General features: G+C 37.6%; 2 protein-coding genes across 7 annotated transcripts in view; both read right to left on the reverse strand.

The window, feature by feature from the left end:
• Positions 1-17167, reverse strand: part of LOC105197398 (insulin-like growth factor 2 mRNA-binding protein 1) — a 111818-nt gene that overhangs the window by 23556 nt on the left and 71095 nt on the right. The gene's annotated exons all lie outside the window — the stretch shown is intronic.
• Positions 9753-13525, reverse strand: LOC120357030. 3 transcript variants are annotated; one of them, XM_039446328.1, is made up of 3 exons: positions 13012-13524; positions 11064-11079; positions 9753-9960 (listed from the first exon to the last, which is right to left on the reverse strand). In XM_039446328.1, the coding sequence occupies exons 1-3, from the start codon at positions 13417-13419 to the stop codon at positions 9809-9811; spliced, it is 576 nt and encodes a 191-aa protein (XP_039302262.1). In that variant the 5' UTR covers positions 13420-13524; the 3' UTR covers positions 9753-9808. The 3 variants fall into 3 exon arrangements, with proteins under 3 accessions (XP_039302262.1, XP_039302261.1, XP_039302264.1); XM_039446327.1 differs by lacking the exon at positions 11064-11079 and having other exon boundaries at positions 12972-13525; XM_039446330.1 differs by lacking the exon at positions 11064-11079 and having other exon boundaries at positions 13012-13513.

A 17167-nucleotide genomic window follows, 5' to 3' on the forward strand; every position in this document is an offset into this window, starting at 1 on the left:
ATAAAAATATTCATTTAAAATATTCTTTAAGATATAATTTATCGAATTTGTGCAAGTAATAGCAAATCTTTAACTCAAAGTTATATATCGTTAAATTGGTACGGCCGTTTTATAAGAAACATTTCTTTTTTGTTACAAAAGAAAAAGTTATCTCTCACAAAATGTGAAACGGCGAGAGTAGTGACAATTAAATCAGGAAAACGACAGGAATTTGCGGCAATAAATCGTCTGCGTTGCCGAGGGCATAAATGCACCACTAGATGCACGACGAGTGCATCGACACGATTGCGGCAAATCGTAGGAGGGGGACGATAACGACGTCACGGCATTACTTGGAGATAAAAAAGAGGAGATAGAGAAGAACGCAATAAGAGAAGAGCGCGGTAAGAATGTAAGAGATAACGAGTAGCGCGACGGTAATATCAGAAGCAGGAATTGCATAACGTTTGCAAGTAATCGCGATCATCTGAGAGCTAAGTATCACGCGTCGCGAACATTAGCTGTACAGACATTGTTCTCGTAATTATTATTACTTTATAATTACGATACTTTAGCGCGACGCAACGCGATAACTTAATTTAACCATCGCGCGAACGCGGTGAGAAAATTATATGTTGCATACGGTCACAATGACTTGTACATACATCAGAGAATGCATTTTGTATGGAAAAACGCCAGACTAGACGTGCACAGCCAAGTTGTTTATAGACTCTCCCGCGCTACAGATGGAGCCTATAACGACTCGCTGTTTAGAAGGACGTGGTTCGCACATTTGCACTGATACACAAGTTGAAAAGTAGATGAGAGATGTAACTGATAAAAAAAAAAAAGTGTGACAGTACATGTGCTTTCTCTTTGCGAAATAAAAATAGAAAAAGTACTTTGTGCCAAGATAACAATTTACTGAATTATTAATGCAAGTCGATCGTTAGCTTTTCACTGTTAGACTGCTAAAAAAAAAAAAGCAACGAGCAATAGTTATTCGTTCGTTTCTTTAGGAGACAATTATTGGCGGTGAAGTTAGCCACCGCACAGAAAATTCACGGTGCATCCGACGTCTTCGAACTCGGAATAGTCCGTAGCCCGCGCGCGTCACTCTCTGTGTTTATCGAAATGACTTGACGTTTCGGTCGGCTAGAGTCATGCGGGACTCCGATCGCGATTTCCGATCGCTCGGAGGACAACGCGGGATTCGCGGAGGGAGGTAAACGTCACGCGAGCGCGGTGTCAGCGACCGACGTCATTCGGAATGCACCAAGCGATGACAGTGGGCGTATTGGAAACGGTGACTCAGCGTTGGAATTACTAACGGATAGCTCGTAGTACCCTTCGTTCATTCAACGGCGCCGGGGAGCAAACTTCTCGCGGACGCGGCGAAAGAGAGAGAGAGTCTCGCGGTTGCGTCTCAATGTCTTCCCCCATTCGTTCTTTTTCTCGCGTGGAAAAATTTCGACGACGTCTATCCCTTGCGCAGAGGGGAAGAGGTTCGAAGCGCGAACTCTCGTTGGCAATTTTTGACGTTGGTACGATAACGACGTACAGAGGCCGCTTTTCATCCAATCGTGATTTTCTTACGACGGATTCCTTCAAACGCGCTCGATTTCGAGGAAGGAAGGTATCGAATGCGACTGTTTGCGCTCGATATCGCGCGTTACGGTCGCGCCGACGGACGACGGCAAGGAAACGATCGATATGAAAAGTACACATGGATAAATGCAGACACATACGCACGCCCTTAGATATACATATATTAAACGGCCAGGTATAACGACCCGGCCCCGTGTTCGATCGCGCGAAACGCCGTTTCGACGCCGATAAACCCCGCTCTTTTTCCTTTCCCCCGCCCACCCTCCCCTCACTCTCTCTCTCTCTTCGTCCTTTTTCGCCGTGACGCCTTCTTCCTTTTTGAGAGCTTCCGTGAGAAAGCGGCGGATGGCCATGGCGATTCAGGCGTGTAATAGACAACGATTTTCTGTAGGAGATGTGCGCGGACTCCGGTCGATCGAACTCATCGATGGTACCCGCGTCCCGCTCTGTCGAATCATCCCATTTCACGAAGCAGAAGTTCATTTTACGTTTATGTGCGAATTGCAGCATTCTCTGCGATCACGTTGATCGCTGTCGTCGCTACTCTATTTGTCGATAAACGCCATCGGCGAGAAACACACTAATGTGATTCTCTATTCTCCGATATTATGAACGCTAAATTAAAGTCGCACTGACTCGTCATCGTTTTCTGTTAATCGGGGACTACTTTAAATCTTTAAAATATAAGAGTTGATCATTAAAAAATTAACGACACAGGTGAATGCCCGTAAAGTTGCTCTCAGACTCTTGGATTTTGTTAAAATCAGATTGCAAAATTGGTACAATTGAATATATATAGGTACACTGAGAAAAAAAGTTAATTTTACTTGATTGTTAAAATTTTCAACTTTGTTAAATTTCTTCAATTCAAGTTATTTATGTATTTAACTTAAATATACAAATGTTTAAATTAAACTTCAAGCCAATTTATGTATTCGAGTTAAATACATAAATACTTGAGCTAAAGAAATTTAATCAAGTTGAAAATTTAGTCAATTTAGCAACATTGTTGAAAATAAGAATTCGATGTAATGTAACGGAAGCAAAATTTCAAGTAGATTAAAAAATTTTATGCTGTCAAAACTGCATTAAATTTCATGCGAAAATTCTTTAGTTACAGACACATTAAATTTAATATTTAACTTAAAAATACATTGATCTTCATGACAATTTTAACAATGAACTTTTTTCTCAGTATACATTAACATTTAATTTATTTTTTTGAAATTGTCGCATTGATCTGAAATGGAAACATCTCATATACACGTATCAAAAATCGATTTTGAAACGATAAAGAACGTAAATTTATCTATAAAGATTTATGACTGATTAAGAGGCAACCCGCAGTCCAAAATGAAATAATTTTAATGTTAACGTTAGATCCGTATTATTATTATGGCGCAGTCGAGCTGGATGCAGAGACCGCTAGACACCTTTATTTTTAACTTCACGTCCAGAGTTCCGTGCGTCGGTAGTTGGCCGATGCTATGGGACAAAAGCGCGCGTTTATTTGAGCTCAATATTATTGAGCTGTCGTCGGGGAGTCGCAAGTGACTGGACACGAATCGAATTGGACCCGATCGTTCGGTTTTTGCCGAAAGGTCTGACCTGGTTGCGTTAAATCTTCGCGTCGTTCAACCCTTTCAGTCCTCTACTTCTTTTTCTTTGTTCGTAATGTGCAAACGTATATTTTCAGTCGTATCAACTCAAGTAAGTTTTGAACTGCGATTTGTGTGTACCGACATTTAAAATTAATTAATAAGCAGTAAAAGAGGTCAATCATTATTTTCGATTTTATCGAAATAGATACACCAAGAGGAAATTTTTTTTAAATAAAAACAAAAAACGTTTTTTTTTCTTAAACCGTATGTTTTGATGCAAGTATTTGTTTGTTCTGTTTAAATAAAAATAATTGCTTTTAAGTAAATATAGACATGTTATCTTAAGCATATAATTTTATACTTTTCCATTTTTTACATTAATTTTATAAATTAGCTAATAACGTTATTAAACTTGATTAAATTGTTTTCTTAGATTTGAAAAATCTAATTATTTTGAATATTAAAATAGTTTATAGTAAACATTTTCTTTTCTTTTCTTGCAAGAAAAATTTACTCAATTAAAAATTATTTCATTTTATTTACATAAATATTTTAATTAAAAAATTTTTAACTCGACTGCAAGTAAATAAGTTATTAGGTGAGTAAATAATTTTTTTTTAAGATACTTTTTTTCTCAGAGTACATTTTCTCGCGCTTTATATTAATTTTGAAAATCCGATGACTGTTAAATTGTTTTTTTAAACGTAAGTTACAAAGGCAATAAAATGGCATACAGTTTATGAGAAATTCTTTTTTATCGCTTTGCACAAGTTCAACGACACAGATTTCCATAATTCGAGAATAATCCGATAATAAAGTAAAAATAATTTGCGAAACATTTTTCTGTCAACGAACAATGATTTCATATCGAATGGATGCAATTCATGCATATCGCGCATTATGCTCGATAAAAGCATCGATTGAGAAGAGAAGTATATTACAAAGTCCTACAGGGTGTTCGGCGATCGTCAACCGTCTCGCGATCTGCCTTTCTTCGCGTGTCATGCGAGAAAAATAATTCACTAATGGATCACCCGATAGATTGTCTATGTGTGTGAGCGCGCGTTAACGTGTATATGTGCTTTTACGTTAACGAGCCGCGTGGCTTCTGAACAAAAGGGCATCGATTATATTACAAGATCACGTCATGCTGCGCGCCGGTCGGCCCGGCGATTATGTCACGGCGATTAGGCGCGTATCAAAAACACGCGCGCATACCCGCCGCGGTATATCTACCCTTCCTCCCCCGCCCCCCACCCCACCTTTTCTTCTCGGATGTTTATTATGCTGCAATTATTTTATGATAACGGCTGCTTAATGGCATGTGTGTACACGCTGAACTAATTCATGCGACCATCGCTTGCGACCGAGTGGTGTAAAAAGTACCCTCGAAAGATCATCGATAAATTTTCTTTCAATACAATAAAAAAACAAAAAAAAAAACACATTTTATGACTTTCCTTATCTCTCCGCTTACGAAACGAAAATGAAATATCAAGGGAGAGAACTAATTAGTGTCAGAAACGTCGTCCGAGTCGTGTTTATACCACTAACGTGATTTATATTCATTTGTATTATTCCTTTTTTCTATCGCAACATGGATTGTTAATTTATTCCATTTACGTAATTACGTCGAGATACGAAGCGATTTCAAACCTGTAGAATGTTTCAAGGCTGTTTGTCGACACGTCTCTTTCGTTTCTCTTTCTTATTCTTATTCATATATAACATAAAGGCTTACGGATATTTATTTCATGTTAATAAATTACGCAAAACATTGAAACTAAAAGCAACTATTAGCAATCGTTACTTTTATTGTATCTTCTAATTTTCTGATTCGATTAAACGAGCGGCGCGAAATTATCTTTTGCTTCGTGAGCACCTTTGCAGATTTATTACTGAATTGGCGTTATGTGATATTATCTAGATACGTGAAAGATTAAACACATTATCTAAATACACCTTACGTTTCAAAATTCAATGTGTGTGAGTAACACTGGCGGCAATGCGATGACGATTTCCGGCCGATTCGTGGAAGGATATGATAAAAAAAAGGGAGAAGTCGCGCGATGAATCGATGCCGAGGAAACGTATCCTTGTCGCCAATTTGTCCGGAGCTATGCGGACCACGTCGGCACGGTGACGCAATCGTCGCGAAAGATTCACTGTGGTCTTATCAAAAGGATGCACGTCGCTATTGTGAAGAAGCTAAGTAAGAGCTGGGACGAGTTAACGATTTACAAGCGATATAGCGTCGCGAGAGTTTGAACAAAAATCGATACTTTTTTTTATTACTATTTCATTAAAAATGTATAGGACATTTCTTAATACATTTTAAGAAAATTATGAAAAAATTTACAGATTGTTCTACGTCGCATTTGAAAGTAGTACTCTCTAAATTCATTGGAGTGAAAATCCAGCCGACTGACCGGATATTCACTCTTTTAGAAAGAGATTTTACTCCAAAAGAGTGAGATTCCACTCTAAAGAATTTAGAAAGTATAAAAAAATTGGCGGCAATTTTCTATTTAAATGAAAAATTAAGAGACTTCAATAAGAAGTCGACATGTGCTCTAATGAAATATAATTAATAATAAAATAAGGAATATTTAAAAAAATCTGAATTTGTTTATATAAGTACTTTAAATATTCAAGCTGATTTATGTAAAGTTTTATTGCAGAGATCAGTTCTGTAAAATAAATAAAATTTATTTATTTATTTATTTACAAAATAAGTAAACAATCACAATAAAACTTTGTATAAATCATCTTGAATGCTTAAAATACATAAAAATTTGAGATTTCTCTTAATATTTAAAAAAATAATTTAACAATTGAGTAAATAAACTATCAAAATGTTATTAAATAAAAATATAATCTTATTCGCACAACTTCCATACATATATAATTTATTTGAAGTGTAATATTAAACACATTTCCAAATTTTATTTACTCTGCAGAAATTATACATCCGGTACGTCCTCAAGTAATTGTCTTCTGTCGATACTTAATAAAAGATTAATAAGGAATATATTATACTACAGTTTTGTTTCTAACCGCATTTTATCCTCATTTATAATACGTCTATAATATTTTCTATGAAATAACAAATTTTAACGTATCTTTTTATTTTACAGAAAAATATAGTATGTTAAATTCGTTATTTCATAGAAAGATATTAATAAAAGGGTATACAAGTTTTAATCGTGTGATTACATTGCATATCGAGAAGCGACAGGCCGGCTTATTCTAGAACACCGGCTTATTCTAGAACGCCGAAATTCACAATGACGACGTGGTTTCATATGCATGACGTTGTTGGCTAGAGCTCAGGATATTTCTGCCGCGGCGAATTACTGTTGCGACTGTTAACCTTATTATACATTACCTGTATGTCTATGCGTGTATGACGGGTTTAGCCGAGATGCATCTTCGTCTCCGAGCCTCTACCCTCATGCACGCATACACTGGGTGATCGTGAAGTGCTCCAAAAGATTTTAAATGGTGATTGCTCGCATCAATTCAAGACGAAAATTTTATATGAAACACATGTACAAAAGTAGGCTTAGTTTCAAAGAAATTTGAAGAAAAGTTCAATTTTTTCTAAAAATTTCAAAAACCATTCAGAATATTTTGAAACATTCACAACGTACATGTATGTTTCAAAATATAATCATATAAATTTTCGTCTTGAATTAATGTGAAGAATCATCCTTTAAAATCTTTTAGAGTAACGATCACTCTGCATACAGGATAAAGATCTCTCTTGGGACAAAATTAACATTTTATTTATTCTTAAGAAATTTGTATAAATATTTATATATCGCAAAAAGGAAAGATATTAAGATTACAACAAATTAATTCTAGGAATTACTGAATTTTAAAGAGCATAATTGCGGATAATTATGACTATAACGACATTCATTAGTGCGACCGCCTACGCTAAATGCATTTATATGTTGCAGATGTAATTTGCATCAAGTCGGCTAAATATTGAACGGCGCGATTATAACGTTTCTCACAACTTGAGTTGTGCTGAATCATTCGATGTGATAGAGATGACGTCAAAATTGTCAATGACTCGTGCAGAACTTTTCGTTGGTTTTTCTTGTGTCCGTTAATTATCCCAACGTGTACAATAACAATAATCACAATCGGCATCTGTGATTAAGAGGTGCTATAGTCCGCGCGCGAGAGACAATAAGTACATCTCGATGCGCGGCGCTGCATGATTTACGACTGATCATGAGTGCGTGGAAAATATTACGTGTAAAATACGAAAACAATGGCTATAACATTCGCATCTTTCAAAATAGCAACGATTTCATCGGCGTTTTATCGTTGCAATAAAAAGGAATGAGAATTTTAAGAAAATCGTCATTTCTTTTCTCACTGATAAAGAGTAACAGGGTTTCGCGTATTCATGATTTTTGTTCGTAGGATCGAATCTATTGCATTAACACTTCGATAAAAGCAACACGTGTCCTGTGAAATCATTCGTCAAAGCCGCGGCCGGTCGATGTGAATCGTTGAGATCAATGAATCATTACGTAACGCGTCTGCTTTGTAATCTGAACGCGTCTTACTTATTTCTCCCACCAAATATATGAGGCGCCATTAAACAGCGTCATTTTTAACAGCACGATTCGAAAAAACTGAACAAATCGTAATTTTGGAGCTAGCACTATTTCTTCTGTGTTCAAAATATTTGTACATAATAATCGTATTGAATTAAATTATTATCGCATCATACAGAATTAAATTATATATTATTATATATAGTTACATTATAAATGTACTTTAAAAAAATTTTTTATGTTTAATTAAATATATATTTATTTTAACATCATTTCCTTGATTTAAAAAATATTTCCCAAGCTTAAAAACAAATTACTTTATACTAATATTTATGTAAATTTTAAAAAATAATGTAAAAATAAATATATTTAACATCATTTTCTTAATTTAAATAAATGTCAACCAGTATAAAATAATTAAACTTAAGAAATATTTTTTAACAACATAATGTAGACAAACATTTTTACTCGCGACTAATGTATGCCGCCAGCGCATAATATCACGGCGCATTATTTTGCCCCGTATTCTAGTGCCCCATTATGCCCCAAAGTGTATAAATTTATTTTTAATAATATAAAACATCACAGAGAATAAATACATTTGCATAAATATTTTATTAACGTAACAAGAAAAGTCATTTAATAACATAAATGTACTTGTAATAAAAAATAGAATTTTATTATCGCTTACGTTACGCAAATGTACTCAGAAATTCTATCTCAGTTGCGGAGAGCACAGCAAGTACATTAAATAATTTCTAACAACTTTAAACTAAAAATAATATAAAAACTGAAAACGGTAAGATACATCTAATAATAGAGGAGAAGAGGGTATTGTGGTTACTGTCAATAATATGATTACCCCTATTATCTCCGTTATTAGGTAACGCATTCTAACAATCGCTTATGGAGTTATTCACTTAGTAGCCCGCCGTTTTTTAGTGATGCTAATATGACAATATATAATAAGTGACAATTGTTATAAGGCATTTTTACTTTTGAGCACTTCTAAACTTTTTCAAGGAACAGAGCAACCGGACTCGTCCGCCACGTGAATGGACGGTTTATTTACGCGTGCTCTCGTACGACGCGCGATTACGAGGCGGTCGCGACAGCCGATGACCTGAATCCCGGATACACCGCATGCCGATATCTTCGACGTTTCTCGTTCGCGCGCCGGGGAAGATAGCAGTGTGTACAATCGGCGAGCGACGAGCGGCGTTTTGCATAACTCTTTGCATAACATTATCGGATGCGGCGCGGTCTACGCGGTTTCCGGTCAGACGCGATTAAAAACGGGATCGCGAGAAAGTGCGGACAGAGGTGAGAATCCATTGGGATCGATTGCGTTGCAGATAGCACGCGCGAGATCGACCGTGCTCGATATAAACGTGTTTGTGAAATTCATGCAGATACCGCGGTAGTAAACAAGCTTATTTACTATGCGTATGCACGTATGTAAAATTTGTACGCGCTAATAAATTCGATTTTGTTATCAGGCTGATGAGATACTTAATATTGTGCTCATCGACTTTCTACCGAAGATAATTACTGACTTCGAAATTTGCATCGCGATGTAAGCAAATAATCTTAAAATATATTCAACTTTCCTTGCGATGCATCTATATGAAGTTGTCGTAACGTGAGATGTCGTGTCACTTATTGATTACATAAACTGAATCTATAAGTTTTTTTTTTATTTATCAACTTTGGTATAAAATAGGCAGAGATCTTTCAATTTTTCACACTAATTCAGTATCAACAATTTTTTGTACGTAATAATTTTTTAACATTTAATCGTAACTTACGGTTCCGCTCGCAAACAGGAAGGCGCGTCGAGAGACGTTAACGAGAGATTCTCGTCGTCATCGTCGGCTTCTAATGGGTGGTTGGCCTTTCGTTCGTCTTCGTGCTCATTAACGACGCACACCGAAAAATGACTCTCCCCTCGCAAGTTGTAACTGTTTCTCTGTCTCTCCCTTTTACTCTTTTTTCCTCTCCTCTTACACACATATACACACGCACACTGATATATTTCGTGAGTCAATTCACAAACAAAAAAGCTACGCGCCACGTGTTCCGCGTTGCAATGACGCGTTCTCGAGCATCGGAGGAGAAGATTGGGATCGTGCGAAACGGATCAAGATCGATTCGTGAGAACGAAAAATCTGGAACGTGGCGTCGAACAGATTCTCCTGCAAATGGTCGATGATAAATATAAAACGGCGTGTAAATAAACGTGGTAATGAATAATCTCGCGTCATAAGCGTCTTATATGTTGCAAACTATTAAATCGAATTAACAAATATTGTGATCCAATATTTTTCCAACAGCTCTCGAGAAAAGTGCGATGCACGCTGCTAAAGGATCCTCTATTAAACGTGCAAATTATGTGTCAAGAAATGCAAAGACAAATAAAAGTTTACTTAATAAAATAAGTAAATTCACACAACTCGTAAGTTAAGGATGCTTTTTGACTATACAATACGAGCTAAAGTTATCGAAAGTTAAAAACTGAAAGCTTCTCTTTAGGTAATTTAGTCAATCTAGCATGGAAGTAGAGAATTTGTTACATGGAATAAGTGGCACGCGATTTTTTTATGTGTTGTAGAATTAGGGACTCTAATGTTAATTCTGAGTTTTCGACCTCCTGAATGCGTGCAAATTTCGGCATCTTGCAAAAATAACGGCGAAGTTTTTTCGGGACTAGCTCTTTTCCTATTGATTCTGCAAGTTTGGACAAGTGTCTCTGAAAATGTGTGAAACATTCGAGTCTTTGCATTTTTGTAACTCGTAAATTATTAATGTTGTGAAAAAAACTATTCTAACAAAAATTGTAGAGAATTTTTTTCTCTGCAACTTTGTTTTTATCTATTTTGACTGTAGAATCAATAGGAAAAGAGTTATTCCCAAAAAATTTTTGCTGCCATTTTTACAAGATAGCGGAAATTTTTCGGAGCATTAGAGGCTCGATCCTAGCAACGTATTAAAAAATTGCGTGACACTCATTCCATGTAACAAAATATGCCAGAAAATTGACTGAATTAAGGTTTATTCTTTTTTTTCTAATCTCAGTAACAAAAAATTTTGATCGCAAATGTCGGAATTTTGGTGAAAAAATTTATTTATAATGGGTTTTGCAGCAAAAATTACTATATTTTGCTGCAGTTTTAAATAAATAACTTTTAAATGAGTAAGTAGATCTAAATGAATTTTTGCACGAATATTTATTACAGTTTAATTATATGTAAAAGTATATGTAAAATTTTTGATTTAAATGATAATGCTACTACCTCACCTTTGCAAAAAAAGTACTGCAAAACGCGATTTCATATAAGAATCACGAGTAAACAAAAAATTAAATAACTTTTAAACCAATAAGTAAATTGTGCTTAAATTTTACACAAATATTCAAACGTAATACTAGAATAATTTATGAAATTTTTATATTTTTGATAATGTTTTAAAAGATGATTCATACATGCTTAAGATTACTTCTCGTACGACTTAAAAAAATATATTTTATGCTTGCTCCAAAAATCTCAAATCGGAGTAAAGACCGGTTGTTGCACTTTCGGATAAATTCTGCGGTAAATTAACTAATGGATACATGTTTACGTACATTGAAATAGTGTTGTTAACTTACTAAATTTTTCAACTTGATTGAATTTCTTCAGTCAAAGTATTTATTTATTTATTTCATTTAGATATAAATGCTCAAATTAAAATTCAAATATTTCATGTATTTAAGTCAAATACTTGAACTGAAACAATTTAATCAAGTTAACAACTCTTTTTCACAGCGTATACACACAGACATGTAACAAATGTATAAACATAGACATTTATTCATTAGATAATTTATAATTTATGCGGAACAGCTGGCTCTAAGAAAGCAGATTAACGTGGATAAATAAGAGATAAACGAGCAGGTAAATTAGACATGAAACGCGAGGGAAAATAGTCTCTATCCATTTTCAGGGAGAAATAATTTTTGATCCTTCGAACGAGAGGCGCTCAAGACGCGAGTACCCGCGGGTTAACGAGGTGAGCGCGTTAACGACGTCGGCAAGCTGCGAGGCTCGTGAGTATCGAAGAAACGGTGAGTCAGTGAAATCGTTCTTTCTCTTCTCCTTCGATCTCTCGCTCTCTTTCTCTCGCTCTCCGACTACAAAATTGAACGTAAATTCCGAGCGGAGTCACGCGAAAAGGAGAGAGAGAGAGAGAGAGGGAGAGAGGGAGAGAGAAACTCGCTCAAATTAAAGGAATCTCGTCGAATCGTATAATCTATAGACTCTTCACTTTTCTCGAGGATCGAAACGTGTAAAGCTGTCTTTAGGGTAGGAGAATTGGATTGCATTTCCACACGTGTGTGACGAAGTATTGTCAAATTTAAAGCCGCGCGACGAATTATTCATTCAACTCGCAATTCGGTTTCCATAAACGCGCGAATGCGGCAGAAATGGTATAATGCATCAAAAGAAACTGACACCTCGATCATCAGTTCGCACTCCGATTACGATTAATTGCACAATGCCTGTAATTCAAGTCTCTTTGACGTAATTCTAGAGTAATCGGTCGTCCGCGCGATTTTGCAGAAAGAAAATTAGCCTGCGCGCTCATTCGCAATTTCGTGGCATTTTTCGCGAAGTAATCGGAAACGGAACTAGATGGTTTAATTGTTTGCTGCTCGACAAACCGTGCTTAATTATTAACGTGACTAAATGCCGCCGTTTGCGATATCGTCGCGCATTTCACGCGATGCACTTCCCCCGCGACGCGTAGTTTTACACGTAAAAAAGAAATAAAAAAAAAAAAGAGTGAAGCGGAAAATTTCATTGCAAAAGCACGATAGCGTTTTTCCACGGATTCTCGGAGTTGCGAGAGTGCGCTCCGAGCGTAATGTTTCCGCGAATTACCGTCCGCGGAAAACTACGGATGCACGCACGTACGCACGCATACAGGCACGCACGCGCGTGTCACGCGCCGATCGACCCGCGATCGCGAGGGAAATGCGCGCGGAAATTGCGTCGGCGCCACGTCGCGAGGAGTCGACGCGGAAAAGCTCGTCGGTCGGATTAATTCTTTCTCTCTCTCTCTCTCTCTCGCCCCTTTCCTCCTGCCGGCCTCGCCACGCCGCGTGTACCGCGGGCGGGCGGGCGCGCGCGCGCACGCACGCTCGCTCTTATCAACGTCGAGTGACTACCACGTGTCCGCGTGTGTCGCACTTCCGGTTTTTTGGCTACCTCGAGAGATCCAGTCGATCGTTCCTGACGCGACGCGACCCTCCGGAATCCGACGTTCGGGCGGCTCTCGCCACACTCGGGAAGACACCGCGACGTGAGGCGAGTGAAGAAATCGAATGCGCCCGCGGTACCGGGATTCGACGCGACGCCGTTTATCGTTGGAAAAAAAGCTACGGCACACTGGCTCGCGTCTCGCCGCGTACTGCAGCCGTCGGAGTCGGAGCAACCGGTCGACCGGAGCGCCTCGGCTCGGACACCCGCGCACGGAAACGCCCGAGCCCGCGGTAGCGGCAGCGGTGGCGACGACGACGACGACGACGACGCGACGGTGACGACGACGGCGGCGGCGGTGGCGGCGACGGCGCGTTCAGAGGTTTCGACGCGAAAACAGATTACAGCCGCGTGCATTCCTCATAGGGCACTTGGTGCATTCGATCATCGATAATCAAAATTATTTTTCCCTCTCCGTCGACGAACGATTACTCATCACACCGCTCTTCAAGATATTCGCGTGTATATTGAAATATTATATATAAATATATTAAAATACATAAAAATTTTATGTGTTGCGATATATTAAATAAATTACGTTGAATCCTTTACAAAATTATATATTGTGTAGACACAAATGTTTTAAATGTGTTACGATATATAAAATTTTATATTTGTATTGAAATATGATATATTAAATAGAAATAATATTCGTAAAATTTTTAATTACATTGACTCTCTTTATTAAGAGATTTTATTTATGATTACATTTTTCACATTTTAGTCTCTTCTCGGAATTTAAAAAGCAGAATTTATTTCAAATCGCGAAAATTTCTCTCAGATTTAATTGCTTTGACTTTAAGCGTCGAGCTTTATACTACGTCGATTAAAAATTAATCGAGCTTGATTCATCGATTAGCTCTTCGCGTTTCGTTCTTGTAATGATGTTTTTTTTTATATAAACTCGTTATCCTTCGAAAGAATTATTCATCAAATTCTCGACGATATTCGAGTTTATCTATTGTGAGATTGTGTATAATGTAAAAGCATGTTATAAATGATACAATATTGTGTATAAAATCGAATTTAATTAAGAATATTGGAACTGGAACATCCACGAATCATTTGCTTTCTATCGTTTCGGTACCAAGAATCAGACTCGACAGTCGCTGTTTGTCTTTGGTTAAAGATGGATTATACTGTACTCATATTTTTACTCTCGTAAAAGCACTCGAGCGATCTCGACGTTCCTGAATGACGACGAGGGATTCTCGAGGACCTGAGAGGACCTAAATTGTCGCTGAAAAGATGCCGCCGTATTTGTTGCAAACATACTCCCCTTTTTTTTTGCGGAAACCTTCCCTGGCAAATACTTCGTCCGCCCGTATTCGCGAATGAATTTAACAATGATTTTTTATCACCAATCTTTACGACGAGTTTAGTTTATATAAAAAAAAGCTCTCATAATTTTTTACGTATCGATAATAGATTACTTTTTGATGAAAGAAATAAATGCAAGTGAGTGTCACTTGTAGATACGAGATCGTGGAGATTTATAAGCTTCGAATATAAATTTACACTCACTAATTTTTATAATGACAGACGATATATTTGTCGAAATGTTGTACGTGCAATTTCTCTCTAATGTCCATTTCCACAAGTGTAAGTTGACTTTGATCTCGGTTCTTTAAATCTGTTTTCAGTTCTAAGAACTAGAAAAAAATTAAGAGTTAGTTAAACACAGTTAGACCAGAGTTAATTTACATTGGTGGAAATGGACGCTAATCATTTAAACTCTAAATATCCTAATCTGGAAACGATTTAATTATATATTAAGAAATATTGCTTTGATATTGCCGCGAAGATTTTCACGCCGATGCGATGCCCGAAAAAATGCGTAACGAAGGAGAAGCTCGCGATGTCGCTGCCGTGCGGCGCGGCGTGCGCGTGCCGATATCGCGGGCAGGATCGGCGTGGCGATGCATCGCTGATAAAGGGACGCGCTCTGTTTTCGCGGACCGGAATGCTTCCTTTTTGCGGACACGCGAGCATTAAAAATCGGCAGCGAGCGCCGAAAAAGCGACGCGCCTCTCGACGGCATCCGAGCGGTAACAGCTGTTGGAGGCAGCTGCCACGTGGCCGGCACGCACCGCCTATGATCACGGAAATCCTTCGCTATTTACGATCGATACCTTCATCTTTACACGCGGAGGGACATCTCGTGCGGAGGAACGTACGCACTTTTCACTCGAATCGCTTTTTCGCGTGCTTTTCGCTTTTTCAGCTCGAGAAGCCATCGCGAATCAAGTCTCAAGATTGTTGACGAGTGACCAAACACTTTGCTTCTCACTCAATCAGTTTTCACCAAGCTATAAATTAGCAAAGACTTGAAAGTAAAGTTTAACGTTGAGCGTATCGAAAAAAGAAACCCACGAAAAAAGATTAATCGAATCACGTCGGAGAGGAGGTTCGATAGTGTTAGTTAAGGCGTTTCGTATCACGGGATTTCGAAGGACGGTGACTAACATGTGCGACCGATTACGGATTATAAAACGTTGTCATAAAATGATAAAATCATCGATAATCATTAGATGTACCATTGATCATTGATATGATATTAATTATTATAACTCACAGATTTTCGGGAGTCAGTCACCGGTTACCGAGCTACGAAATCGATAAGGCCCAATCGAAGATCGATGGCGTGCACATTATGTAACGCGCGTGCATACACACATACATACATCAGTACGCAAGTGCACCCGTATATCGCAACATACTTGCGTGCGTTCGAAGAAACGACGAACGGACGGTTCGATTTGCTTTTCGGTGAACAAATCTAGATCATAAATATTCATGAGTCCGCGCAGCTGTGGCACACAGCTTTATTAGCGGGCCGCGGAGTCGCGATGCTAATTTCGCGCGCGCGCGCGCGCGCGCGTGTATTCCGCCGGCGTGGATTAATGCTCGTGCGCGAGGTACAGCGGCGCAAGATAACGCGTCGCATAACCGCGCGCATCGCCGTAGCACATCCGGGTGCCAGCAGGTGGAACCACGAAATCGCCCGACGAAACCATGATACCCAATTTCTCCGGCGGTCGCCTTATCGCGGACAGGATGCGGCTTCCGAAGCGTTAAGTATGCAATTTCAAGCCGATATCGTCGCTAGCATTAATTATTGTCTCGGCCGCGATATTGAGACGGGCAAGCCCGATAGATATTTATATATATATTCGGGAGTACAACATTTATCGAAGATATTGATCGTTTCGTAGCGCGAAGCATCGTTACATTGTACTGGATCTATATTTTAATATCTCTCATCGCTACGCGGCGTGTTCTACCACCTGTATTTCATGCGTGTTCCGAGAGCTATTGCAATGTAAAAAGACGATAATTCAAGCACGGGGAAAAATGCGGAGGAACGAGCGCGGAAGATTTACAGCGATCGTCAAAACCCGCTTCATTTTTTGTTTCTCTGGAGACCGTGAAAGTAATTACTTTTATTGAGCTACGCTCAATCGTCATGCTCTGAAATTGAACGATATGTCATAATATCGCGAATATATCCTGCTTCAAAGGAACAAAGACCGCATCAATCCTGCTAAATTTTTAGAGGAGCGCAAGAACAATGGAGACTCTCTTTCTCGTTTCTCTTTTTTTTTTCTTTCTGTCGGGAATAGAGCGAGATCAAAAGTATGCTAATCTTTCTGTCTTTTTTTTTCTTTACATCAGCGTTTTCTTCTTATAAGATATTAATATATAATATTGTACTATTTTTTATACAAGTAAATATGTATATTGCATTACCATAGATTTTGTTTTATTCTACACTGAGAGGAAACAACTCTAAATTTTAATAAATATTTATTATAAATAGGACTAATGAAATATTTGCTTATGGTACATAAATATTTACTCTATAAAAAACAATTATACTTAAATTAGTGGTTCTTGTACTAAATAAATATATTTAATAAATGTATTTCATTATTATTATTATTATTCAGTACATTATATTTAGTACTATTCGAATAAATATTTATTAAAATTTAGTCCTAATTTTTCCCTCAGTGTATGTCTGGCATATTATGTCGTATAAGTACAATCTGAATATAATTTATAATCGAATTAAATATAAAATTCCAGCATTCAGAGTTTGAAT

This window comes from Solenopsis invicta, chromosome 2 (assembly GCF_016802725.1).
Source record: "Solenopsis invicta isolate M01_SB chromosome 2, UNIL_Sinv_3.0, whole genome shotgun sequence".
In the NCBI taxonomy this organism is placed as follows: domain Eukaryota; kingdom Metazoa; phylum Arthropoda; class Insecta; order Hymenoptera; family Formicidae; genus Solenopsis; species Solenopsis invicta.

What these genes read in the sequence shown, in the direction of transcription:
- LOC120357030 (XM_039446327.1), bottom strand. Translation starts at nt 13,419, where the DNA reads ATGCACGCGGCTGTAATCTGTTTTCGCGTCGAAACCTCTGAACGCGCC. An exon ending in GCGACACACGCGGACACGTG is followed by an intron (nt 9,961 to 12,971) that starts GTAGTCACTCGA and finishes GACCATTTGCAG; the next exon opens with GAGAATCTGTTCGACGCCAC.